Below are 27637 nucleotides of genomic sequence, written 5' to 3'. Positions count from 1 at the left end.
GAGAGGAGGGATTTTTAAATAATACAATTTTTGGAAAAAACAAATTGCGATGTTTAATATCAATTTCCAAGCATCCTATACTGTTTAAATGTTGCTGGGTGTTCATTTCACAGCTGGTATTATTGAGCTATGGTTGCTACTATGGTACTTACAGACTCTCCACGGTTTCCAGGTCTGCCAACAGCTCCGACTGGCCCAGCGGGTCCGGGGGCTCCAGCCATTCCCATGGGTCCACCAGAACCGGGCTCACCACGGTCGCCCTGAGAGCATAAGGAACCAAACTCAGAGAGATATGTGTTTGTGTGTGTGTGTGTGTGTGTGTGTGTGTGTGTGTGTGTGTGTGTGTGTGTGTGTGTGTAAATGTTCTTATCTAATTTGATGAGTTGAATCTAAAAAGAGAACACACCTTGAATCCGGCAGCACCGGGACGGCCGGGAGGTCCATCGTTACCTGGGCTTCCCTGTGTTTAGGCGCACAAGACAACGATTAAGTACATATCTGTTACGTGTACCAAAAAGTGGAACCTTATGGAGAACGAGGCAGGGTGCATTGTGGGATGGGAGAAGCCTCACCTCACGTCCAGCCTCTCCCTGGGGTCCAGTCATACCGGGCATGCCAATATTTCCAGAGGGACCACGGGGTCCAGGAGCGCCAGTGGGACCAACTCTACCAGACTCTCCCTATGATGTGGAAGAGAAACCGGATGATGAACACAAGTTAGAAAATATACATATGAATATATACTCAATATATAAATATCTAATGATCTATCAATTGTCATTTGTTTTGATTATATACATGTTTTTTACATAAATAATAATTAATGCTGTTATGTATGTAAGGTGCAGTGGATTTCCGAACAACAATATATTTTAAATTACCAGCCTAACAAATTATATTTTTATGCATGATATTTGGAATAGGTAGTAATATGAGGAAGCTGAATAAGGAATAAGTAATAAAGTAATAATGTAGTAAATGTTTTGCAGTTTTGAAGAACCCCCATTAATTGACCATTTCTGATCTTTATTTCATTATAATAACCTTTATTTAACATGTATTTGATGTAATTTCATGCTAGAATGTTTCTGATCAAGGCTTTAATAGACTCTATGGATAAAAACAGCTTGTCTTCTCCCACCTGTTTCAGCAAACTTTCTTCAGTCATTGTTTTGTACTTACAAGAACACCAGCACCGCCAGGAACACCACGATCTCCTCTGGGTCCAGGCAGACCAACGAATCCCTGAGATCCAAGCTGACCCTGAGGTCCAGAGGTACCGGGAGGACCCTAAACCCACACACACACAACATACACCAATGAATGAGCTGTTGATTGTCCAGGGAGCTATAGAAGCTGGTTCAGAACGAGTCTACGGCCTTATGAGTGGTTTATTTTCAGTCCAATATTGTCAATGTTTTTGTCCTTAAGTTTTTCATGTTGCTTGAAAAAAACCCTACTTTGAAGAGGTACAACTTACACCAGGACCAGACTCTCCAGAAGGTCCCTTATCTCCTGCCAGACCAGGGGGTCCAACCATGCCCTGCTCTCCAGAGGCACCGGAAGGACCGGGGTCACCACGGAGACCGCGAGGACCATCCTTGCCGGCGGGACCGGCGGGGCCAGGGGGGCCAACAATACCCTGTGACGGGGAGGACGAGAAGATATAATGTTAGCACTGTGTGTTTGGATCAGTGTTGTGTGTGCATGTGCTGTGTGTGTGTGTGCGGTAGCCAATTCAATTCAATAAGTCTTTCAATTTGTTTAAATTATAAAAAAGGAAATATTCCCAAAATGAATTCCTATGGCAGTATATGGTAAAATGCTATTTAATTGGAGTGTCAATGCACTATCTGTATGTGTGTGTGTGTGTGTGTGTGTGTGTGTGTGTGTTTGTGTGTGTGTCAGTGTTGTTTGGTGGACATATACTGTAAAGTCAATACTCACAGCGGATCCGGCAGGGCCAATTCTACCTGTAGATCCAGGGAATCCAGTCAGACCCTGAGATCAGAAACATAAACAAAATGACAGGGGACCCAGAAGACAATAGACTTGTGTTTGTTTGCGTGTGTGTGTGTGTGTAAGTGTGTGTGTGTGTGTGTGTGTGTGTGTGTGTGTATGTATTTGAGCATTTCCTTGAAACAACAGCACATCCTCAGGAAAGGAGTAAGGTTGGAAAGGGACAATGTACTTTTTTTTAAATATATTTCATCATGATAAATGATGAACCCGTGGGGTGGTGGGTTGGCAAATTCAGGTTTCCCTTTTTAATTCACGAATGGTGTCTGCAGGGGGCGCTTCAACAGAAACCAGAAAAATAAAAAAATCAATCAAGCAAATTATCAAGCTATTGAAATAAAAACAAAATAAAGGTATATATTTAATATATTTAATATAGTTTCTTATTCAGACTGGTTTATTGGATATATTTTACCTAATGTAAATGGGTTTATTAGGAATATGTATAAAACCGGTGTCATAAGTACTTTACATTTACTTAAGTCCATGAAACTGCATGTGTGTATTTATGAATTTACTGTATTTCTTTTTGTGTTAGCTCTGTTAGAAATAACTTTTCTAAATTCATGAACATTCTTGTGAATGTATTATAAAGGAGTATCAGCTCTTACAGCAGGTCCGTTGTCACCACGACCACCAGGGGGTCCGGCGGGGCCAGCAGCACCCTGGACAAACAGAGATAGACTAGAGAGTCAGAAAACACCCTCATAAACCATTCCAGTTCAAATGTGACCAATCCAAATCTCCATCATTTCAATCTCATCAATACTGTTTTTTTAAATGTTGGTAGGTACTAACAGATGGTCCAGAGCTTCCAGCAGGTCCGGCGGCGCCGGCAGGTCCAAGGTCTCCCTTTCCTCCAGCAGGTCCGCGCTCTCCTCTTCTTCCGGTCTGGCCATCAGCACCCTGTGGGACGGCAACGAGACAAAGTCTGTTTGTTCCTTCTGTTGCTACTGGCGACAGTGCGGCTACCTGCATTATTCAGAGTCCACCGAGACGGATGCCTAATGACTTACAGGGGCTCCAGCGAATCCGGGGGCTCCAGCAGGTCCAACCTCACCACGCTCTCCCTGCAGAGGAAAAAAGGCAGTTTTTATTGATCGTTTCGGTTTGTTTTCTTCAAAATAATTTCGGTGACATTCGGTGCAGGAGATATGGACATGGGGATACTTACAGAGGCTCCACGAGGCCCGGCGGGGCCAGAGGGTCCGAAAGCACCGGTCTCACCCTGAAGGAGAAAGCAAAGATGGAAGTTTTATTACTTTCACGCAACTGCGTTGTCAATGATATTAATTGTAAATCCAACCTCCAGTCCATGGTGCATCAGAAGATATTGGAGTATATCCTATATGATATATTGTTACTTAAAATTCCTCTGCATTGGAGAGATTGGTTAGATTCACAATTCAAGGCAAAACCACAGTAGATTTGAGTTCTAGTTAAATTTGAGAGCTTTTAACAGTTTGGCTATTATTGGGCCATTATCATTATTATTTTTATAATAATTATAATTACAATTATTCTTTTTATTTTTTATTACTACGAGTAATAGCTGATAGTATTTTTTCCAATCTGATGTATATGATTCATTTAATGCCATTCGATAAAATGCAATGTAATCTATTATAATACCATCAAAAACTCTTTTTCTATCACAGTCCATGCTGGAAAACCTCAATATCTTATAAGCTTTTCTGTCTGAACATTGATAAGACATCAATTAGAATAATTAAAATCTTATTTCATCGTTGATAGAAAATACATATCTTTGTTATTATTGTTGGATTTCCATTAGCCTTCTCTGAAGGACAATACTCCTCCATTGACCAAGCTATGGTTTATCAAAAATGTCAACATTTGAATTAGGTGAAATATTAACTTTTTATTACACTGAATTCAATAGTACTTTTTATTTATTTGGTAATAATTGCCATAAGAAGCAAATTATGCTCAGAAAGACTTTAACATTAATGTAGTTCACTGTAATATCCAGTATGTGCGACGCCGAGGTTCTAGTTTCAGGCATAATTTGATTACTCATTAGTAATATAAACTACAAGGGGAAGTCTTGGTGTACGGAAGTTGTGTGAGTGAAAATTAAATGAATCTCAGAATCTTTCGTTTGGCTTTAACTGTCTTCATGAGAAAGTCCAAAGACCCTTTCACGCCATTTTTGACACCCCATATAAAAAAATCATGGAATTTAGTTAGTAACAACCAAAATATATGTTTTTGTTGGATATTTGCATGTGTCAGCAAATAAACATCATCTGCGCAACTTACCTTGTCACCATTGGCACCAGCAGGTCCAGGGGGTCCACCAGGTCCTGGCATTCCCTGAGAAGAGAGAAGAGAGATTATATTAAATCACAAGTACAAGGAAAGTGGAGGAAGGAGGAGGAGATGAATTTGGTATATATTTGTCCTTTGGGGTATTTTTCTCTGGGAAGGAGGATGGGTGAAAATAACTTACACGAGCTCCATCTCTTCCAACATTGCCGTCGGGGCCTCTGTGTCCACCCTCTCCCTGTGCGGGAGCAGAGAAGCGGGATGAAGGGGACACAATAGAAAATTGATTTTTGTGACGTAAGAAACGACACTGTCCTGTAATACTGTCAGTTGGTAAAATAATAAAAAGACTTTCGGGTCATGTACCTTCTCCCCCTTTCCGCCGGCGCCTCCAACAGCTCCGCGCTCACCGGGCATGCCGCTTGAGCCCTGGTGTCCAGCGGCACCGGCAACTCCAACAGCACCAGGCTCTCCCTGGGGACGCATCAATTATGGTTTATACTTGTAGATGAACCCTCAATCTCTATTTGTTGTAAGTATCTAATTGTAAATCACCTTCAGCCACACTTGGACAACTCAACGGAGAACAAGGTTATGTTTTATTTCACTACTTTATTCGGCCCCGGAGCTTCCCCTATACAGTTCACTGTGTCTGTACCTTTTTAATTTTAAAACCTGTGTCCTCTCACCTTGCCACCATCGGCACCAGGGAGTCCAGCGGGTCCACGGGCTCCGATGGGTCCCTGGGCACCGGCAGATCCAGCAGCACCGGTGTTACCGCGCTCTCCCTAAATGGGACCGAACAGGCAGCAGGTCAGGGGCCAGAAAATTTCAATTTTGAGGATTATAGATTTGTGACAATTTTACATTCTACTTTTAAAAACACAAATTTTCCAACTTAAAAAACGGGGATTTGAGAAAAAGAGGAAAGGATATGCGGTTGGACGGGTGCGCTCACCTTAACACCAGCGGGTCCGGGAAGTCCCTGATCTCCTGGGATACCCTAGGAAGACATACACGGTTTGTTACTACTGTTCAGCTAATACAGTTTGATGTCTAATGTCCTGATTTAAAAATCCTAGACTCGTGCACGTGTGCGCCACTCACTCTGTCTCCGGCCTTTCCAGCCTCACCAGCACCTCCAGCAGTGCCAGGCAGTCCCTGTGGATATCAAGTCATCGAAAATTCATGAAAAAACAAGTTATAATAAGTATTTCAATGATAATAAGCGCTTTTTATGGACACTAGATGCCTCTATTTGTTGACAAAAAACATTTCAAACCTGGAATCCAGGAGCTCCAGCGGATCCCTGCTCTCCCTTGTCGCCAGCACCACCCTGTAGGGAGAGAGAGAAGATACTGGGTCCTCTTCTTCGTCATCCAATTGGGTTATTTATTTGTCTGGGAGTTGTTCTGAAACCTATGTGTGATCGGATTTGTATTTGGTCCAGGGTCACTCGTCCATGTTGCTGATACTTACAACGGGTCCAAGGGCGCCAGAAGCTCCATTGTTGCCATCAGGTCCAGGGGGTCCCTAAGAAGAAATGGTCACATGGTGATGAATAACATCATACGGAGATGAATCTCTCCTCTTATTGCTCTTATCACTATGTTATGATGTATGTTTGGAGAATTGCCTGATCTAAGACTTACTCTCAGTCCAGCGGGGCCACTGGCTCCCTTCTCTCCGGGCTTGCCTGCATCACCCTGGTGGAGGCGAAGTGGGGAAAAGCAGAACGGGTGAAGGGAATAAGTTGCAAACAATGACAGGGTTTATGTCCTGGTCATGTTACCATTCTGATATTTATTTCTACTCACAGCAGGTCCCTTGGGTCCGAGGAAGCCAATGCTACCGGGCTGACCTCTGGGTCCAGTGGGGCCGGGAGGACCAGCGCGGCCATCTTGACCAGCGGGACCCTGGAAGAGGAAACAGGAAGAACAGAAGACAATGTAATCATTTAATAACTCTATACAAGCGACGCTTAGAGCTTCTATGGTCTCTTAAGTCAAATACGAGTTAAATGTGTACTCACAGCAGCACCCTCCTTTCCTGGGGGTCCAGAGTTTCCAGGGCTTCCTGGGAGACCCTGCAGATATGAAACACTGGTCAACGACGTATTGATTGGTACGGTCCTGCTGCTTCTTTCATAGGAGCCAAAATCAAGGCTAAGGCTATGTCCAAGCTTAAGACACTTTTGGTTCTTGAAGTCACGTGGCTGTTGGTGGGTAGCAATCTTATCCAAATACAGCAGGTCTACAGTATGGCTACCGCAGAGGGTTATAGACTGGACATACAATGCTGTTTGACAAAAAGGAAACAATGTCCATGGCACGAAGCGTATTTTCGGCTAACTAACGGTCTTTGTTGACTACACAGTATATGCGGATGCAAACTTGATGAGAAACTCCTCATTTGAGTTCTATCCAGAAAAGAAAGTGCTCTGGTGACTTCTTTGCCCCAATTATTTTGTGTATGGGATGGATATTCTTTCCACTAGCGTGGCAGTGATTAGGCTAAAATCTCAGCGTAGGCCGTGGTCTTCCTATTTCCAACTCACTGAGCTAGAACGGTCAATAAATGTGGGTCATTAGTATACTGTATTATACCCAGCTTTCACAGCTACCACAGAAATTTCAAAGTAAAGTCAAAATATTTTATTCACCCACTCACTCACTCGCTATGCTTGCTCTGCCAACGTTCGATTGCCGCTCAATGTCATGTGACCGTCTCTCGACTACACAGTACAACCAATGTATATCACTCAGAAGTGTGTTCGATCAGCCGATCGGGACTACAGACAATCGATATGACTCACTCTGGGTCCGGTCAGACCAGGCTCTCCAGCACGGCCAGCATCTCCGGGGCCACCACGAGCTCCGGATGCACCAGAGGCACCACGAGCGCCGGGCATGCCCTGAGAAGGAAAGGGGAACCAGGAGGATATTTCAGTGTCTGAAGGTTACATTTGTGGAAGTAAAAAAAGAGATCTGGACCTGGAAGACCATTTGCTTACAATTGGGCCAGATCTTCCCTCGGACCCGGGCATTCCACGGGTGCCAGAAGCTCCCTACAAAGGAAAAACACACCACCAACAGCATGAGCATGTGATCGTAATGGTGGGGATCGGGGTGAACGTGATGCCAGCCTTTCCACTACTCACTCTAGCTCCACGGCTTCCAGAAGGTCCGGAAGCGCCCGCCTCACCGGTGGATCCTCTCTTGCCCTCCTCACCCTGAGGTCCGGGGGCTCCCTGAGGTCCAGAGTGGCCCTGGGGAACGCAACAGAGAAGGTGAAGGTCAGTACTGAATGGGGCTTTAGGGTCTTTATCGGTGAAAACAACTTAATCCGGAGAGATGGACACTTACAGGCTCTCCCTTGGGACCGCCATCTCCCTTCACACCAGCGGAACCAGGATCTCCCTAAAGGATGCAGAGAACACAATTATTTAACAGAAAGATGGAATGTGTATTTTGTTTTCAAGTGTGAGTTCCAGAAAATTGCCTCACAAATATGTGGTCGTCCTTAGGTTAATATGTTTATGTGCATGTTTGTATGTGTGTGTGTTTGCGTGCGTGAGAACTAGGGATGGACCAAATACCACTATTTCGCTGTTGACACAGATTCTGAGATGAGATCTAAACTTTTAGTACCGATCCATCTACTGAACACTTTCGACTGAAACTGTTAGTTGGGTGTCTATGGAACCAAAACATATAATCCATATCCATAACATATATATATATTTATTTGTTTATAGATATATTCAATACTCACAGAAAGGCCTCGAGCACCAGCAGATCCCTGAGGGCCCTGGGGTCCAGGTCCTCCTCTGGATCCGGGGAATCCGGGGGCTCCAGCGACACCAGGGGTACCCTGAGGGACACAGGCAGCAAAGGAGGTCAGAGGTCAAGCCTGTGTGATCCTCTGTGACCTGAAACCTTTGCAACTGTGGTGATGCTCATACTTACAGCAGCTCCCTTGGCTCCGGTGAGTCCGTTAGCACCAGGGTTGCCCTAGAGGGAAAGGAAACAGAAGTATGTTACCAAAAAAAGTAATGAAAAAATGAAAAAAATAGGCAACACAGAAAGAGTTGTGAAATTACTTTTATGATAATTGCTTTTTATGCGATGAACAGAAACAGAAAGTGTTTCGTACACTAATTAAAATTGCTGCTTCAACTCCTCCGGGTTTTTAAAGTGTGACCACAACATGGCATTTATCTTTTTTAAACCTATATAGTGAGAGAAAACACAGATATGCACCAGCATTACTGGCCGGCTCGAGCCATTTTGCCGCTCTAGGCCAACTGACGGTCCTTGGTGGTGGTGCTTGTATCGTTCCATAAGGAAACGGAGCAAATGAAATAATCGACATCGAATCGGCGCAAATTGCGCCCCGATCTCTCCCTCTCGCCTATATCGTCTATAGGAAGAGCCTGTCCTGCTTGTGAGGCAATGTGCGGTGTAAGTTATGCTGTAGGTGTAATTTGTTTGGGGAGGGACCAGATCTCCCTGGTATAGGAGAGATTCAAATGTTCAAATCTTACCTTGCAAGAATAAAAAAAACAACCAATTTAGGCCACCGCCTTTCACTTTAGGTCACTGCCTTTTTCGCTAATAAGAAATACGTTTTTTGGTGTGTTTCTGCAACAGGAACTTTTTTGGGTGTACTTACAGGGGGACCAACGGGGCCGACAGCGCCATTGGCTCCAGCCTCTCCTCTAGATCCCTGAGGTCCGGTTAATCCGGTGGATCCAGCGCCTCCGATCTCTCCCTGTCAAAGAGCAGACGGAAGACACATTTACACACTGAAATGTCACCATCACAGCATCAGCACCTGCTGGTTGACTGTGGTGCAATAAAGTTAGCATTGAATATGAAAACAACATCAACATATTGTATGTATGTATATTTATGGATGTATGTATATTGTTATGTCTTGCTAGGACATATTTATGTCATATTAAAGCTCTGTCTTGCATGGCTAATTTAATCCAGTAAATCAACTATGTCACACTGTCATGATATTTATGCATATTGTGTTGTATTTTGTACTGCAATATGTCATATGTATTGTGACCGTGTGTGTTGCTTGCACTCCTTGCCCTGGGACTACGGATGCAAATTAGGTTGAGGCTAACTCTGCTTGCAGGTCTGCAAAAATTGGGCATCGTCTATATAAAAATATCAATATGATATGTAAACATTTGAATACAGATTATAAACTTCCTTCGCAGCTTACCTTGGGGCCGGGACCACCGGGGAAACCTGGGGGGCCAGCAGCACCAAGAGGTCCCTGGGAAAGTACAGACAGACGGGTTAAGGAGCTGTCCTTGAAGGCTCATCTTTTTGACTCCAACGGAAGCAATGGAAGGAATTGGGTCGTCGGGACAGATACTCACAGAGGGACCGGAGGGTCCAACGTTGCCGTCAGCACCACGAGCACCGGAGGGTCCAGCGGGTCCGGCGCGACCTCTCTCTCCAGGCATACCACGAGCACCCTGCGGAGGGGGGGGGTATACTTTAACTTGTATTCACTCATTGTGTTCATTAGTGACTCGAGTCGAGGTGTGAATAAATCCCTTTGAAATAATATAGAATAAATGAAAGATTTCCTGTTTATATTTTTATCTTATGAATACTTACAGCCTGTCCAGAAATTCCGGAAGCTCCGTGTGAACCAGACTCTCCCTGTGGAAGAGGCAGAAGGGGGTCAAAAGTGAGAATGCATCTTCGATATAATGTAGTTTTAGGTCAAAGCTCATTGGTTATGACCTGGCTGTCAACGGTTACGCTTGACAAGCTGCGGGAGTCAAAATCATGGATGAAATAGAGCATCTCCACTGGAAGAGCATATCTATGCATCTGTATGTGTGCGCCGCTGTTTCTGTGTGAAACGTTGCGTGTTATTATGGTAATTTCAATTTAGTGACAGAATAAGTGTGATGGGGTAATGTGATTCAATTTCAAATCCCTGGCACCTGCAATCTGTAGCCAGTTTACATTACACATTACTGTGGGTCATCTACCTACAATCTACCTCTATCTACAATAGACAAGTTCCACCCATTATTTTCAATTGCTCCAAATCCTCCTTCTTAAAAAAAGGATATTTAAATGGGGCAGAGCTATGGTGAGTGCAGGCTGACAAGCAAGCAAGCCCGAATTAAAACGTCCTTTAGAAAAGGACATTTGTATTCATACAATTTTAAAGGATTTCTTTGGAAAGTAAGAAAAGATTATATCACTAGAGTAATACTAGGGGAATGAGAACGGCAAATGACTTAGAACTCAATAAGAACAGGTTACGTTGGAAACCCTGAATATACAGATACTTTCCAAGGATATATGAAAGTAAACATGTGCCTTGAAGTAACTTTAGTGATAAATTGCTTTTATTCCAAGAAGTCGTGTTGACGATGGAGTTGGGGTTGATGTTGCTGCTCAACTCACCTTGAGGCCGGCGGCACCAGGCTCTCCCTTGCGTCCATCCAGACCGGTGTAACCCTGGAACACACAACATCGTCGTTTAGAGGCCGCGAGTCAGTGAGACTCGAATCACATGGAATCACATGAAGTGCAAAAAAACACCCAAGGGAGATCAAATCCCGAGATCGCAAAAGTTAAACACAGAGTTGTCGTGTCTTGTCGTGTCATATGGGACAGTGGTCATCAGAAGTCTCCAGTGGGATTAGGCACATTCAAATGCGTTGTTTTTAATAGTTATTTTAAATCTTGTTCTGATTCACGGATATTAAGCGCACAATGAGCTGCTTTGGTTTGAAAGGGCTCAAATAATCTTATGTTTTAGGTTGACATATGATGCTCCTTAATGCTTCTTTCAGTAATATTCACTGGTAATCACACAGACTGGGTAGCAATAATGTACACTGTGGTTCACATAGTTCTTCCTTTGTGTTAATGCCCTGTTCACAGGAACCAGGAAGAAGTGTACAGGGAATAGATTCTGAGGAGGACGGTCCATAAGGGTTTGATGTCCTCTGCTAATTCTCCTGTTTGTTCCAGCAACATCTCAGTCAATTCCTTTGAATTTCATTCCGTGCTGTTCTGCTGTTTTCCCACAGCAGGTGGAGTCCAGGTGTTTTGTGCTAAACGGTACACGCTGTGTGCTGAGGTCACTCACTCTGTGTCCCTTCATGCCAGGAAGTCCAGGGGTTCCGGGGAATCCACGAGCGCCCTGCAGGGGAGCACAGGTGGATGTCAAATACTCAATATTGTGTCTGTGTGTATGGATCTGGATTTCTTTCTCTATAAAGCATTTCAAGGTTTCCCTGCATTGAATTGATCTTTTTTTTCCAAGCCGTGACTATATCTCTCACCTGGGTTCCAGGGGTTCCTCTGTCTCCGGGCTTGCCGGCTCTGCCGCTGTTGCCCTGCGTTCCAGCAAATGTTACGTTAACGACTGATTTTTGAATCTATGAATTTATGTATAAATACATTTTTTACATTTATTTGTACAAATTTAAAGGTATGAATAAAAATAAGCAATAAAATATAATCAAATATAATATAAATACAAACAAATAGAATAATAATAATAATAATAATAATAATAATAATAATAATTGTAAAAACATTAAAAGATAAGCAAAATATAAGCAGACATTAGCAATAAATATAAGGTAAAAAAATATAGCAAATATAACATTTAACACTACCAATGATATCAATGTCCATTCTGACATCTACAAATATCATGAGCTTGCAAAGATAGTAAAAATACAAACAGTTAGGTATTGTTCAAGGAAATAAACGTTTTACTTACATCATCACCAGATTTGCCAGGGGGTCCAGTGGGTCCACGGGGTCCGATGGGGCCCTTGGGGAAACAACAAAAAACACGACAGTCAGTTTTGAAAAAATATATTTACAATCAGTTGAATAGGTCTGAATTGCATTGCCACCGGAACTCCTCAAGCCCAAATAAAACAGGGCGTCCAGATACAAGGTTAACGATGATTATTTGGTGTGATGTGATGGGAGATGATCTTACGGTCTGTCCGGGCTCTCCGGGCTCACCAGCGTGTCCGGTGTGTCCCTGAGGTCCCTGTTTGAGGAGAAAACACCCAGTTAGCAGCTTTCACACACTATGGGAGTTTAACTGGACAATGGGAAGATAAGATGTTAAAAGTTGGAACTTTTGTGTGTATGTGTGTGTGTGTGTGTGTGTGTGTGTGTGTGTGTGTGTGTGTGTGTGTGTGTGTGTGTGTGTGTGTGTGTGTGTTTGTGTGTGTGTGTGTGTGTGTGCACTCACAGAGGGGCCGGGAGGTCCAGGTTGGCCTCTACCTCCCATCATACCCTGCAGACAGAAAACAAGAACCACTCAGTCAAACAAAACTCAACAATATGAATATAGAAGGTCCTATGGTCGTGAGAAGCGCTATAGGACCTGGATTGTATGACTTCTGAAGGATGCCAAAGTACCAAAGTACCATGAATTGAAAATAAAACAGTGTTGTTATTGCAGAATACTACTAGAAAATACTAAAAAATAAAAAGCGGCATAAAGCCATGCACTGCAAGCTGTTGAAGGGCATAGTGAGATTTTTCTTAGACATTGGAAGGGACTCATAGCAACACAACACATCAACACATGTGTGTGTGTGTGTGTGTGTGTGTGTGTTTGTGTGTGCGCGCTCTCTCCTCACCATGGGTCCGGGACCGGGATCTGGGGCTTTGGAGCCATCGTACTGAGCAGCAAAGTACTAGAGACAGAAAAAAAAAATCGTTATAGGTTATTATAGATACAATATATGAAATATGACTACTACCTAATGATTTTAAATAGTTATAATTTTTTACATTTTTTTATTTCATCTTTTTTTTCCATCTAGCTTCATTTCCCTGTTCGGGAGTTGAGAAGAACTGAGCATGACAAAGTCTGCTATCGTTTCCTGTATATTTTACTTTTAACATACATATTTTTAGATTTCAGAGACCCTGTAAAAGTGGAGCCAGTAAACCATCGTTTGTCAATTAGGTTGCATGGAGTGGAGGTCAAAAGGTCAAAGTTCACCAGGTTAAGACATCATAATTGAAGGAATGAGGTGGAGAGAGGTGTGTCCACAAAATCTGTTTTTTTCAGTCTGGCACTGATTCCCCGAAATTGGACGGGATCAGACCCAAATGTCAGATACAAACACTAGGTATTTGGAGTTCCCAGTATGTACGCTGCCTGCAGCGCCATCCTTCCAGACATATGCTCCCAATCTGGTGGGCGAGCAGCGATATTTGGGCTCGTAAAGTAAAGGGAGAGTGCACTTACTCCACCGAGTCCGGGGGGACCTGAGGGGCCGGCGGGGCCAGGCAGTCCGGGTTTTCCATCCCTTCCATTAGGGCCCTGAGGACCCTGGAAAACATTGATAGAAAAAAAAAAAATGAACAGCCGATAAACCTTTGGTGTTGATCACACAGCTACGAAACAGATTTCAATGCGAGAAAGCGCCCTTTACTCTCTACAACTAAAACCCTTTTTAGAACTTTCTCAGCTTCCAATTCAACTTGAAATTGAACTTTCAACAACTTGAAGTTGAACTTCTGTGAAATGTCAGTTAACATAAAAATATGATATAATATAATATATATTAAAACAGGGCATGTTATCAAAAATGTAAAAAAAAAAAGGTCTAAAATACTATAAAATGAATTGTGTGGATGTTTTAAATAACATGGGACCCCGATTATATAAATCCACATGACTATCAACCGTCATCGACGCACAGTGGATGTAGGGTTGTGGGCCATGTAAACAAGGGGGCGTGGCCTAATGAGGTCGAGGGGTCAAATTATGTCACCGAACACCAAACTGCATCAACATTCGAATTTCCATTTCTTCTTCCGGTTCAATTTGCAATCTTTGCCTCCCCCCCCCCCTTTTTTTGTTTTTTTTCACCAAAATGAGTCATAGCTGAGACTCACCCTGTCACCTCGTGGTCCTTTCTCCCCTCTGGGACCCTGCGGGGGGGGAAATCAAACGAGTCAGTCCGAGCTTCAGGCCTCAAGCTTAGAACACACCCCACCACACATATCTAAAAACCGAGCACAATCCATATCACGACATGGAACTATCTGGGTTGCTGCCAATTAAAAGTGCATGCAAACAAACTTGCCCTTACAATGGGGCAAGCAAGTCAACAACACATTTAAATCTTCTTCACGTTCTGGATACGAAATACCCCCTCCACAGAAAACGAGATAAGTAAATACCATTTAAGATTGATTTATTCCCTCTTTTCGGTATTCCTCGTGCCATTTAACGTGGAGGCTGTGTCAGCCACCCGGCGTTCCATGCACACTTATAGTGGGATCATGAGACCATACAGAAAACCATGCACGTGCAGATGCTGGTATTAAAAATGAAAAATGTGAATGATTCTCCAGCTATGGTGAGGTGCTTAAAGGGACGTCGGGAACCCGAACCAGAACCGGAATGAATCACATGGAGTTCTCTTCAATTAATTTGGTACAAAATAGCTGAAGACAATATGGTTCGAAGAATTATAGTCTTTACTGTCCCTTTAAGACCACAAAGTGCTGCTATGGACACCATAGTATCACCATGGCGATTTGAGACGATATGTATATGTTTTAATGTGATATAATGCAACATCACGCGTAAGAGGACGTTTAATCCTGAACTAACTGTCAATAGTAATGGAATGCTATCCCTTTTTTCGCCGATGCTGAGTTAACCCTTTAATTTCACTTCATAGGGGCCCAATCTGACCATTTATTTCTCTCTCTTTGCAAGGACTCAAAGACTAAATCTCCACTGTTCTGAGACCACAGTGGCCGTCTCCAAGTCCTCTATCTAAACAGGGAGCTGAACTGACCATCCCCCCCCCATCCCCAGACCCTGCCCTCTCATCGCTGTCCTCAGAAAGGATCCTTTGTGCCAGGCCCCGTGGGTACCTCCGCACGGCCGGTTTTAGCTTTCACTGACACTAGCGTCAGCCAATGGGACCCTCACCTATCCCCGGACAGGAAGGGGGAAATTTCAATTTCAAGGGCTGAAAAAGGACATTCGTAATGAAACGCTGCGCCGCGGGCTGAGATCGCTCAAATTGTCCGGGCGAGACGTGCAGGGGGTTGATATTCTCTAAAAAGGAAAAAACTACAGGGAACCTGAGGTCACAGGACAAGAGCGGGAAGGTAAAACTGATTTTCATTATTTTTTTTGTTTGTTATAACATATTAGTTTGATGAAGTCATGCAACTGTACTAACCATGTCTGTGGCGTTGCAAGGAGATGGAGGAGTAGAGGCAGAGTAGGAGGGGTGGGGGGGGTGGGGGGTGGAGGGGGACAAGGGAAGACTCTGGTTAGAACATGAATATCGTCTTGACAACAACAACAACAACAAACTGTAAAACAAACAACAACACGACCGATGGAGACTTAGCTCTTCCCAGAATGCTCGGTTTAGTCTATTCTCGTCGAGACGGACACCAAAAATTGTCAAACTACCGGAAGCCTAGAAATGCAAAAAGAAAGATCCAGGCCGCAAAGTGCGCAGCCACTGGAGTGAAATTTCCCTAAACAGGGAATGCAAATGGAATGATCATTAAGCCGTGAAGGAAACTGTGAGGTATTTTAATACCCTGAAGGTACAACCCGATATTTAACATCAGAGTTGTTGGTTTCCATGTTTTTCCTTGACGAATCGTGTCCTCAGCGTTCAAACCTCGTGTTTCAATCTTCCCTCCTTTAATAACGACATTGCTTCATCGCCTTTTCAAACCCGCGTTTGCTCATCTAACTGTTTGCCGACATGCCATGTACGGTGCGTCACGTCTCAGACCAAATGAAAATTTGGCCACGCGCCAGTATTAAAGGGTGTATTTGACGTATACAACGAATGTTATTCTAAACATTCTCTGACATTTCTAATCCCTGAAAAGGAATAAAGGGGGGGAAAAAAACAAAAAACGAAACGTGTGCCAGCAGGCCAAGGCAGGTATTTACGCCCTTGGGACGAGAAAAGTTAACCCTGTGATACAGAGATCAGAGAGATCGGAAATAGAGGAGCCCAATTATGGATTCATTACAAATCCGTAGAGATTGATTTGGGGGAACGCAACGCAATTGAAGCCAAAAAAAAAAATGTGCCTTGGAACTGTCGAAAAAAGCTAATTGGACCATCCTTGATTGAATCAAAGATCATTGAATGCTATAACTGGGAAATAATTGCGAATAGACCGGGGGGCCAGGAGGTCCTCCCAGTTTCTGTAATAGTAGGTTTTTAACGTAGGCCTCGAAGCACTCCAGGCACATTGGCGTTGGTTGCCAACAGTGATGATATCTCTGTCTGCGTTGGACCTCCCTGTGAACTGTAATGCTGTCATACCTTCTCCCCACCACTAGGTGACGACCTTGCACATCAAAAGCGATGCGCTTCTGATTTGATTTCCTTACGTGACGTCATGATCGTTCTAATATGAAACGTCGGTCATTATACACGAACACAGTCGTCACTGAGGCGCCCACACATATTATTTAAATAAGTAGTCTCTGTAATACTGTATAAATGCGCAGGCATTACAACTGGCAATGGGCACAAATGATCACTAATACTAATAAAACTGAAATAAAATATAATCTGAATATATTTTGTTCAACGTAAACTATATTTTTTTCTGTCTCTTTTCAAAAGTAGAATCTTAATCTCGCCTAAAGGGACACTCGCCACCCATGGCCGCCAGGGGGCGTCGTTGCAGCTCCCTGACGATAAAGCCCCAATTCCCTGGACGGAACAATATGTACAACGCCCCAAACTTTTCATCCTGCGTTTTAACCACAAAATCCATATTACGTACACAAAAATTATGAATCCAAATTTCACTAAAGTTTTTGAAAGGAGCCTAGGCTCTATACTGTATACTTAGGATGGTTCTTTGGAAGTAATTTAAACTTTCAAAGCATCTCCCCTTTCGGACATTAATCAACTGGCTGATTGACTGGCTCACTGTATCCTTGGAAAACAACGAAGAATCCATTCCTTCATTCAGTGGGTGCTTTTCAACCATCTTCTGGTAGACCTTGAAGCAATACTCCCAACAAAAAGTCAAGCGCAAGATCCTCAAAAAAAAACGGGACCCGAAAAATATCCATCAAATGACATTTAAAAAAAAAAACAACCAAAAACTTACTTTGGCATGTTGCAAGGTATGAAGTCACTGCAAGCAGCAACAGAATCCGGGTATCCACAAAGCTGAGCATGTCTAAGCAGACATGCAGACTCCTTGTGCCGCTGCTGTGCAAAAACCACCTTTCAAGCAGGCATACACAGATGTGATGACCAGAGTAACTCCAAACTTTGCAGAAAACCCTCTGCCGTGATGCTGGGATAATAAAGTCCCTTCGGCCCTATTTATACGGCAGGAGGTTCCCTGGTCTGCGTGTCAAAAGTCAGCCCACCGGCCAATGGGAGCGCAGGAACCCAAGCTCTCGTCCCATCGTGTGGTCCTGCGTCTCCCAGCCTCCTTCTCCCGCACCAGAACCAAACCTCCTTGGCACGGCGCTGGAGATGGTGACGAGTGCAGCGTTTTTTTTTTTGTTTTTTAATTAGATCCATTCTTTTTGAGGACGTGGACAGCGTCGAGCTTTTAAAAAGGGGAGAGACGGGGGACCACGCTTTCTTTTTTCTCAGATCGCTTTATCCGGAGAGGGAGGCTGTACCGTGGGCGCGTAAAAGCCGCTGTGCGTAATAGCGCACGAGAAGGTTTGCGGCGGTGCGGAGCAGGTTTGCCTCTCCGGGTGGATTTGTTAGTGATTTATTTTAATTGTAGTTGCCGTCGACATTTCTTTTTCCGGGTGGAGAGTAGTCGTCGAATCTTAAACGGATTTGAAACGATGGTCTAATGGTTCAATGCGGCTCCACCGTGTTTTTTTTTTGTTTTTTTTGATGGAGCGATAGTGAATGCGTTCTTCTTGTTCTTCTTGCATATCCTTATAGTTTTCAGATCACTGTTGTTGTTTGTTTTTACACTTTGGCCCGAGTAAAAAGTGCAAATGTGCAAACGCAAGTGCAAATCATGTCCACACAGCGTTACACACAATACTGGGAACCCTGGGAGTCCAATTGTAGTCCAAAAGGTGTGAAATGATCTCCAGTGCGGTTTTGGAATGTATAGACATTTGGAAACGTAGTCTGTACGCACATTAGTCACACATACACTCTCCCTGAGACTCCTCTGGACAGACAGAATACCTATTTCCAACACACACACACACACACACACACACACAAACTCCTCTCTCTCTAGCTCTCCTACCTTCTACCTGGCCACATGACCAGACATGCCATCTACTCTACTATGGTTGCTCTTCTCCTCTCCTCAGCTCAGGCCCCTTGGCTCAGCTTTCTGATAACAGCACACACACACTCTGCCTCCGGTGGATAGGCCGTCTAGTCCGTGCCCCCAGAAAAGAGAATCGATGGATCCTCTCATAGCTAACTGCAGTAATCCTTAAGACTGGTCAAATCCGCTTCTGTAACGAGCCTCAGAACACACACTGGATGAGGAAAAAGTTAAATTATGTTTTAAAAAAGACTGTATAGAACTCATTTTACTGCATTCTACAGAGATTCATTCTACATTCTCCTTCCTGGCACGGAGCGGATCGTCGGTTGACACCGAGTTCATCATCGGGTCAGATTTGAACCCAGAAAAGATGGCTTCCCTTGTTTGATCGGTGGGACTCCCCAGTTAACTCCGAGGAAGTTTTATTTCTTTTATGCTGGCTGATGTCTCACTCTGCCACTTGGATTGCCTCTTTATGCATCTCTATGGAAGCCTTTTATTCGCCCTGCGTTGTTTTCATCCTGATCACCGCCGCAATACCGAAAAACGCTGAAACAAAATTGAAATTAAAAGCAATCATCCCCATCTTGCTCAGCCCTTCTGCTCTATTCTATTTTAGGGGGTGTTCCGCAGCATTTGAAAGGGTGGTATACATCCCGTGGTAGGCCATGGAGAGGAGCTGAAACGAGGCACTGACGTGGTTTCGGGGTTACAGCATTAACTCTTTACAGCGACCGTCTCAAATGGCTGCAGGACTATTGTCTTCCTCCTCCCCATGGACAGGCCTACGGTCACGAGTCCCCGAGAACCTTTTCCACCATCAGGGAGGTTGTCCCAGACAACCCCGACTTAGATATCCTGCGAGTCAAACGGGACAGCGAGAGAGAAAGGGAAGACTGGGAATGGGGGGTAAGAGGAGGAGGAGGAGAGGAGGAGTTGGATGAAGTGTGTCTTTGACATGGCAGCGCTCCCGCTCGCTGCATAGCTATATGGTCATGTTTTCTCAAAGGAGGCGGAGAGATCCAGACCCGTTCAAAGATGGCCGCGAGGCTCCACATCATCACACGTCCTTCGGGGGCTGAGGTGCGATTGCCGTTCATATGATGATGCACAAACTCAAATGAAGGTTAGAGGGATGCTCAATCAACCTATTACATTTATAGAGCATACAGTCGGGCAATTTGCTGTTTAAAGCTCCAAAAGCAAAAGAGGTCGACCTTGACCTAAAGGAGCATCATTAAAAACACAAACGCTGCCATAGCTGCCTGCAAAGCATGTGATTTTCAAGTTGTTCCGATCATCTCCAGTGCAAAGGAATTTGAGGTTCTTCTATGGGTCAAGAACTTGATGACTGGGAGGGCCAAACTAGTTCAGGCTGTCCGCAGGATGTCCCCCCATAAGCCCTGGTTGAAACGCCAGCCAGTCACGGTGACGGGCCTGGGTCGGGTTTCTGCTTCACTGGTTCACCGGTGGATTTAGGGTCTAAAATAAACGAGGTCAAGCTGTGGTTACCTGCGGACGTGATTGCCTCAGCCTATCGTTTTTTTGTTTTTTTTTATTCTTGTAGGATGGCAGATCAAGGCTCAATGATCAAGGTCTTCAAATCTTTAGTCCAGTAAAGCTTTCCTCCGAGGCTGTCCATTCCCTTAATCTCCCTTCAACTCGAGAGATCAGCTTGGCGCTGGTGGCTGGTGCTTGGTGGTTTTAACGTTGAAAATGAATTGGACATCCAGATTTGTAACTTTTCCTTTCTTTTTTAGCCTTCGGCCATTTTGAATCGTAGGCTGCGCCTCGCTCTCTCTTTCTTCTCCCTTGTTGCCTCTGTCTCCCAGCGCTGCCAGCGCAGCCTGTGTACGGATTCTTCCAGATGTGCTCGACTCCGATTGGCCGTCTCGCCGCTGTCTCCGCGCTGGCTCGGAGTCTCGGCGTCTCATATTTCCGACCAGTGCGAAGGCAGGCTCTAGGAACTATGGCGTGGAGTGAGTCTCCCTCATGTTGGGACTTTCTCCACCTGTCGACCAGCTGGCGAGGAAGAGGAACACGATAACCGAGATTGGTCGGAAACAGGACATTGATCAATTGATTAAAGAGCCTGGTTGTAAAGGAGTGACCATTCTAGCTTTTAGCTTTGAGGAAATGAATGCGATGTAGTACATTGTACACGAGTAGGAATTCTCAACATAGGTTCCGGGGACCCCCAGGGATCCTTCAAGCTGTTCCAGGGGATCCCCAGCAAAAGGATTAATAACTCAATTTCACCATTATCGGTCCACTAATGACCGTTCTGATCATAGTTTCGCCCCCAACTATAGTATAGACAGATGCGAAATTCTGGACTAAATAACGTCACGTCAGAATACCTAAGTGCTAATTAAACGTCTTTAGATCCTTCACGGCCTTCGAGGTGCTTTAGGGTGCGTGCCGTTGGCTTCTTCCTGCAGACCTACCGTGTGGAGGCCCGCAGCGTGAACCTGTGACCTGCACCGCTGCTTTGGGGAGGGTCGGGTGGGGCTCAGGCGGAGACTGTTAACTCTCTGCCAAGACTCCAGGAGGCGAGACGTCTCTTTTAAAACGGCGATGCGATTGGGGATACAAAGCATGATATAGGAGTGGGTGTTTGAGTGTCTTCCAGGTGACCCCTTCCGTACCGGGTTTAGAAAGTTGTTTTTGCGCAAAAGCAGCAGATTCCGGGCGTAGATCACGGGGGGACCACACACCCGGGCAGCGGGGGCGGCGGCGGCAGCAGTAGCGGCCGCCGCCGCCGTCTGGAGAGGTGAGCAGGAGGATGGCACACAGCGAAAGGAGAGAGTCGGTGATTAAAGAGGAGGAGCGCACACTCCTATAATCATCATTTTCACTGAGTGGGATTCCGAGAGGGAGAAGGGGAGAGACGAGACGTGAAGATGAAAAGAGGGTGAGGGGCGGTAGAGAGAGAGAGAGAGAGAGAGAGAAAGGGAGTGATGGATGGAATGGTGCAGACACAGACACACCTCCATGTGTCACGGACACACGTAGACAAACATACAGGTGGAACTTTATTTTTATCGACTGTAGAATGAAAAAAGTACACTGTGGTACAACTGGTTTTCGATAACTTTTGGGAGCTGAAACGCAGCGGGGAGACATCACACCGTTCCGTTTTGTCCACAAACGACAAGCTCTTGTAGTTTGTGAAGGTGACTTCCGGTGCACGGATAGGCACGAGCCTTTTATTCTTAATTTTTAATTTTTTTAACTTGAAAAAGTGTGGATGAAATGCTTTCGATTGTGGAGTCGTTCGTCGCAAAAAAAAAAAAAAAAAAAGGACTCCCGCGTGGAAGGTCGGCGGGCGCTGGTATTCGCCGGCACGCGCCGTTGAACCTCTAAAGGCAAGCGCCGTCAAAGAATTCGGGAGGCTCTCCGGCCCGACAGGCCCCAGCGCATATGGCAACCCCGGGGTCTAGCGACGAGCGCCGGGCCGGCTCTGCAGCGCCCGGGAAGGAAGGAAGGATCCAGGGCGGCGCTAGTAAAACCACGCAGCTTTTAGGGAGGCCTCGTTTACTTTACGTGCTTCCAATTTTACTGCTGCCCCGCCCGTCTGCCCCCCTCTCTATCACCCTCTCTTTCTATCCCTCGCTCTTTCTATCGCACACTCTCTCTCTGCCGTTCACTCCCCCCCTCCCTCTTTCGAACTCGCTCTCTTTTTTTATCACACACCTCTCTCCCTCTATCACTCACTCTCTCTCTCTCTCTCTCTCTCTCTCTCTCTCTCCCTTTGTATCACCCTCTCTCTTTGTCTATCACACTCTGACTACCACTCTTTCTGTCTCTATCTCTCTCTTTTCTCTCACTCTTGTTGTATAGCGCTCCCTCCCTCCCTCTCTCTCTCTCTTTCTTTCACTCTCTCTGCCTGTCACTCTCTTTCCCCCCCGTCTCTCACTCTGCCACTGTCACTTTCTGTCACTCTCTATCTCCATCGCACGCTCTCTCCGTCTTTTCCTGTCCTCTATCTATCGCTCACTTCCTCAGCTTTGTCCCTGTTTCTCACTCTCTCCCTGTCTATCACCCTCTCACACTCTTTCTCTCCCTGTCCTCTCTCTCTCTCTCTCTCTCTCTCTCTGTATCACCCTATCTTTGTCTTTTAATCTCTCGCTTTGCTTGTATCACTCTCTCTGTCTCCCACCCTCTCTTTTCTATCACTCTCTTTCTAGCGCTCGCTCTCTTTGCCTTTCACTCTCTCTGTCTTTCCCTGTCCTCTATCTATCACTCCCTTCCCTTACTCTGCCCCAGTTAATCATTCTCTCTCCCTTTCTATCACTCTTTCAATTCTCTCTCTCCCTGTCCCTCGCTCCTTCCCTCTCTCCCTCCCTATCACTCTTTCACTCCCTGACCTGTCTCCCTGTCTCTTTGTCCCTCTCCCAAGTCCTTCCAATGTCCCCTGCTGTTTGAAATGCCTCTCTCCCTCTGTCTCTCCCTCTCCCTCTGTCTCTCACTCTCTCTCTCTCTCTCTCTCCGTCCGTCACTCCCTCTCCCCCCCTCTGATCCTCTCTGTCTATCACTCTCTCCGTCCACTTCTGGTCCCTCTCTCAAGCCCTTCCAATATCTTGTGTCTCTTGTCTGTCACAAGCGATTTCTGTCTAGTCTCTCTCTACCTCCCTCTCTCCCTCGCTCTCTCTCTCTCTCTCTCTCTCTCTCTCTCTCTCTCTCTATCTCTCCCTTCTTTCTCCACTCAAGGCAGACACATCTGCAGGCAGTTTGCAGTGGAAGATATTTCTCCTGTGTTTAGGCCTTTGCTTCTAAGGCGGAGGGGGGTGGGGTTACTGAAGGGTCCAACTAACTTTGTGTGTGTGTGCGTGTGTGCGTGTGCGTGTGTATGCGTGTGCGTGTGCGTGTGCGTGTGCGTGTGTGTGTGCGTGCGTGCGTGTGTGTTTGTGTGTGGTGGATGGAGGGGGGTTGGGGGTCCAGTCCAGTGAGATGAGAGCATATAAACATGTGTCAGCAAACACCAATGGACATGGTCGGCGTCTTGGTGGTTTCGCCATCGGAGATACCGACGACCAAGAAAAGACAGGAGACAAAAGAACGAAGGAAGAAGAAGAAGAAGGATGGAGAGAGAGAGAGAGAGAGAGAGAGAGAGAGAGCGAGAGAGTGAGAACGTGAGAAGGAGGCAAGAGGATGAAAATCAAAGTAGGGAACCTCCCTCGGTCGGGGGCTAACACATGGTTAGCTCTGTCTGCGTGTCCACATGACTCACGGTCTGGTCAGCAAAGGCATAATAAACGCGACAGAAATATCTCCGCACAATGTCACCGGAGTCCACGCCGAGCGGCTAATTGCCGGATAGAGCTGGGCCGTGGTCTGCGAGAGAGGAAGAAGGGAGGAAAAAAAACAAAAATAAAACGTCCAATTCATAATAGCATCCAACAGGAGACTGTCGAGAGAGAGAGAGAGAGAGAGAGAGAGAGAGAGAGAGAGAGAGAGAGAGAGAGAGAGAGAGAGAGAGAGGAGAGAGAGAGAGAGAGAGAGCGTTTTTCTTATTTTTATTTCTAGACAGGGTTGAATAAATAGGCGACGGGCGCTCGAGAGGATTTCACAAGAGGTCGTCCCCGGTTGAGTGTCTCGTCCGGCCTGGTTTCGTTGGCACGATCAAACTCATTCTCCAACGTTATGAACTCGGTGCGTACGGCTGGAATAATCAGTGTAAGACCATTCCAGAACCGCCGCCATTTTAAAGGTTGAGTCAATTGGACTTTGTTACTCCTTGGGAGGAAATGCCCCCCGATTGTTTGAAACTGAGAGGGTCTGCAGGGAGACGCATCTGAATGTTTGCGAGGCGTCCGGGAGATAACGCGTGTTCGCCACTTCACTTTTGTGCTTCCAAGGGGGTTTCTGGTTGAGGGAAATGGCCCCGGAGCGGAGGTTCGCTGGCCAGCGAAGGGTTAAGCTGAGTGCATGCTTGGTGAGCGCAGTGGAGAGAGCCGAAATCTTTTCCATATTACAGCACATGAGGAACACATTTAAGTGAGTCCAGCTGTCTGTCTCTCTCTCTCCCGCTCTCTCTCTCTCTCTGTCTCTCTGTCTCTCTGTCTCTCTCTCTCTCTCTCTCCTTCTCTCTCTCGCTCGCCTTCTCTCAGTCTCCTTCTCCCTGTTCTCCAGCTCTCTTTCTTTATCACCTCTTTTTCATCTTGCTGTTTCTTCCTTTTTGTCCTTATCTCCCTCTCACTCCCCCCGTCTCCCCCTCACTGCCTCTCCCTCTCTCACTCCCCCCACTCACTCCTGCCCTGCTCTCTCTCTTCCTCTCCTCCCCCCTCTCTCCCCCCCTCCCCGGCTCTCACTCTCCCACTCCCCCCTCTCCCACTCTCCGTCTCCTCTCTCTCTCTCTCTCTCTCTTTCTTTCTCTCTCTCCCCCTGCCCCCCTCTCTCACTCTCTCACCCCCCCCCCCCTCTATCTCCCCCCTTCCCCTCTGTGGCTGGTTCAACACAGCCATATATCATTACACATCTGGGAAATGCACTCCGAGCTCTGGACAACACGCCAGAAGCGAGAGGCACAGTTTGCTCAATCCCGATCGAGCTCGCGCGCGAAACAAGTTGAGGACTAAACATTTCGGAGAGAAATGCAACGGTTTACCCAGCTCTAATGAAGAAACAACAGCAGCAGCAGGTTTTTTTTAGTATGTGCAGCACTTCATGAAGCGACCAACTTGCATCCATTTGCGGTCCTGTGTGGGAGGGCGCTCGGGAGGACTGGAAAGAGCTTTTATGGAGAGCCAGCGTGACCTCACTGGAGTTTGAACGTTTAAACCCACTGGTAGTTCCACCGCAATCCACTGCTGCACAAAACGTTGAAGTCTTTGAAAACTACTCTTTTTGCTTTCATGCCCGATCTACAAATAACCAGAGAACCAAATAGCCAAGGAAGTAAAAAGGTGTCCATACCCTACCAGCAGTTAGTGAAATCTGATGCCAATGACATTTGGCGTCATTAACTCCTCCCATTTCCAATAGGTTTTTTTTTATTCAATTTTTTTTATTTTTTGTTTTGGGACTCTGCAACGGCTGTTCACTGGTTCACTTTTACAGGAGGGAAGTGTCTCTCTCTCTCTTTCTCTCTCTGTCTCCCTCCCTCAACCTTTCTCCAATAGGTTTTATGGAAAATGTTGTTGCCTGTCTGTCTGCTCCACATACCATAATAACATAATTTCCATGCCTCAGTAGTTCACTAGAGTGAAGGACGCCAATACCTTTCTTTCTTTCTTTCTTTCTTTCTTTCTTTCTTTCTTTCTTTCTTTCTTTATTTCTTTCTTTCCTCTCGCACCTACAGACATAAGGTTCCTACATTTGGGAGCAAAGGCGGTTGAGGTCGAAGTTGAAGACAAAAAGAAAAGCCCCCCTGCACGCATTACTTGAGGTTCCTGTCCCACCCCCCTCCTCCCAAAACGCCCGACTTCAGGCGTTGGGTGTGGAGTCACACGGAAGGAGGGTCGCTGCCTGTCGGAGCCCCTACATGAAACCTCCTCTTTTCACCGTCTCTTTCTTTCTTTTCCCATGTTATCTCCCAAACTATCTACAAGCCACTTTCCCTCGCTCTCGCCACTGAACCGTTCCAGCAAATACACCTGGACTTCTCTTCCAGTGGCCTCTCCAGCCTATTACCTCTTCAGCAATTCCCTAATATTATCTCTTACTCTGACAATTGAGGAGGCGTCATGATAAAGTGCAATTTACAAAGGAGTTGTGATTTTCGATCAAAGTTATTTCCGAATTGAGAGGAGGTTTTGCAAGTGTCTTGAAGTCGTAGTAAGTGCGAGAAGTTCCCGGCTGCTCTGCAGTTTGTGGGTGTTTCTCTCTGTCGTTGAGTCTGGTCTGATCGGCTTCAACAACCCAAGAAGTAAAAAATAAAACAGCAGAGCCCCGTCTCCTCTTAAGTGACACAACAGATGGACGAGAGAAACTCTACACAAGTGTAGAATGTTAATAGTAGGGCTATTCTGTCAAGGTATAAATGTAATTTTATTTTAGTTTGTTGTACAAGAACATGTATTAGCCTCTGTATAACTGGAATAATATATAATAATCATCATTACCGAAACTGGGCTCAAATCCACTGGACAGTATGAAATGTGTAATGAAAGTCACGCATAAAGAAGCTCTAAACACATTTAGAAGCTACTTTACTGTTTGAGCTTTTCGGTGTCCTTCATCCTTGCATCCATGTGCGGAATCAAAATTTGAGCTTCAAACCATTGATTTATTGCAATAGAACTGCCGCTATCAGTACCTTAACCCCAACCCGTACCTCCATTTAAACCCAGACACTTCACCCCAATGCCCACATGTAATTAAAAGCTTACTCTTCATGCATTATATGAAGGTCAATATTAGTGAAGTGATGCTATTTTAAGAGACTCCAAAAAAGCTCCACACTGTGCCCTACAGAGTGCTTTTCTACGTTAATGGGGCTTATGGGTTTAATTAAAATGATTGAAATAGATTGGCCCCCCGTCTCGCCGGGTTACAACCTAAAAATGGCAGCTTTAACTGTCGGCCACCTGCTACCTATCAAACCTCCACCTGCCACGTAAAAAAAAAAGAACTGGGTGGACTCCTGCTGAAGGCAAGAGACATGACATACAAGCATCTCTGAGGCCGTGTTTAAAGAATCTGGCCTAAGGACACGCTGGGCTCCTGTCACGGCTGAAGGCCAGGTGAGATTTTGAACTTGTAGAGTCTGGGCATTGCAGTGGAAAACGTTGTTGATTGCACCGTTGTTGGATAGAGTATGGGGAACACATACAGGAGTACAGATTTGATTTCTACTTGAAATCCATTTTACATGTAGAGATGCATATTATTACGTGCATCTTTAGTCAATTTCTTTTGTAGGTCACGTTTATATAAAGGGCTTTTGAGAAAGTGACTTTGGTCATTAGGCAAATGTTTCATCACCTGAGAACAAGACAGACCTTGCTGCAGTGATGGGTTTGTGGCAGACAGAATCAGTTGGACCCTGCTCAAACCTGGGCTTA

The 27637-nt window shown here is 45.4% G+C and overlaps 1 protein-coding gene across 1 annotated transcript in view; it reads right to left on the bottom strand.

Moving 5' to 3' along the window:
- Positions 1-27637, bottom strand: part of col1a2 (collagen, type I, alpha 2) — an 83181-nt gene that overhangs the window by 2645 nt on the left and 52899 nt on the right. Inside the window, exons 2-41 of the mRNA XM_080004157.1 lie at positions 14247-14283; positions 13594-13677; positions 12977-13033; positions 12583-12627; positions 12322-12375; positions 12094-12147; positions 11648-11701; positions 11452-11505; positions 10761-10814; positions 9954-9998; positions 9710-9808; positions 9550-9603; positions 8983-9081; positions 8277-8321; positions 8083-8181; positions 7674-7727; positions 7469-7576; positions 7322-7375; positions 7124-7222; positions 6341-6394; positions 6126-6224; positions 5961-6014; positions 5788-5841; positions 5591-5644; positions 5416-5469; positions 5267-5311; positions 4998-5096; positions 4675-4782; positions 4493-4546; positions 4303-4356; positions 3194-3247; positions 3036-3089; positions 2818-2925; positions 2631-2684; positions 1948-2001; positions 1481-1642; positions 1183-1290; positions 573-680; positions 407-460; positions 153-260 (exon numbers count right to left, since the gene is read on the bottom strand). Coding sequence (XP_079860283.1) covers positions 153-260; positions 407-460; positions 573-680; positions 1183-1290; positions 1481-1642; positions 1948-2001; positions 2631-2684; positions 2818-2925; positions 3036-3089; positions 3194-3247; positions 4303-4356; positions 4493-4546; positions 4675-4782; positions 4998-5096; positions 5267-5311; positions 5416-5469; positions 5591-5644; positions 5788-5841; positions 5961-6014; positions 6126-6224; positions 6341-6394; positions 7124-7222; positions 7322-7375; positions 7469-7576; positions 7674-7727; positions 8083-8181; positions 8277-8321; positions 8983-9081; positions 9550-9603; positions 9710-9808; positions 9954-9998; positions 10761-10814; positions 11452-11505; positions 11648-11701; positions 12094-12147; positions 12322-12375; positions 12583-12627; positions 12977-13033; positions 13594-13677; positions 14247-14283 — 2842 coding nt within the window. The remainder of the gene's footprint in view (positions 1-152; positions 261-406; positions 461-572; positions 681-1182; positions 1291-1480; positions 1643-1947; positions 2002-2630; positions 2685-2817; positions 2926-3035; positions 3090-3193; positions 3248-4302; positions 4357-4492; positions 4547-4674; positions 4783-4997; positions 5097-5266; positions 5312-5415; positions 5470-5590; positions 5645-5787; positions 5842-5960; positions 6015-6125; positions 6225-6340; positions 6395-7123; positions 7223-7321; positions 7376-7468; positions 7577-7673; positions 7728-8082; positions 8182-8276; positions 8322-8982; positions 9082-9549; positions 9604-9709; positions 9809-9953; positions 9999-10760; positions 10815-11451; positions 11506-11647; positions 11702-12093; positions 12148-12321; positions 12376-12582; positions 12628-12976; positions 13034-13593; positions 13678-14246; positions 14284-27637) is intronic.

The sequence above is a fragment of the Zeus faber genome (genome assembly GCF_960531495.2).
Source record: "Zeus faber genome assembly, chromosome: 1".
NCBI classification, from domain to species: domain Eukaryota; kingdom Metazoa; phylum Chordata; class Actinopteri; order Zeiformes; family Zeidae; genus Zeus; species Zeus faber.
Note: the sequence above shows the minus strand (reverse complement) of the source record. Positions and strands in the feature narration are given on the sequence as shown.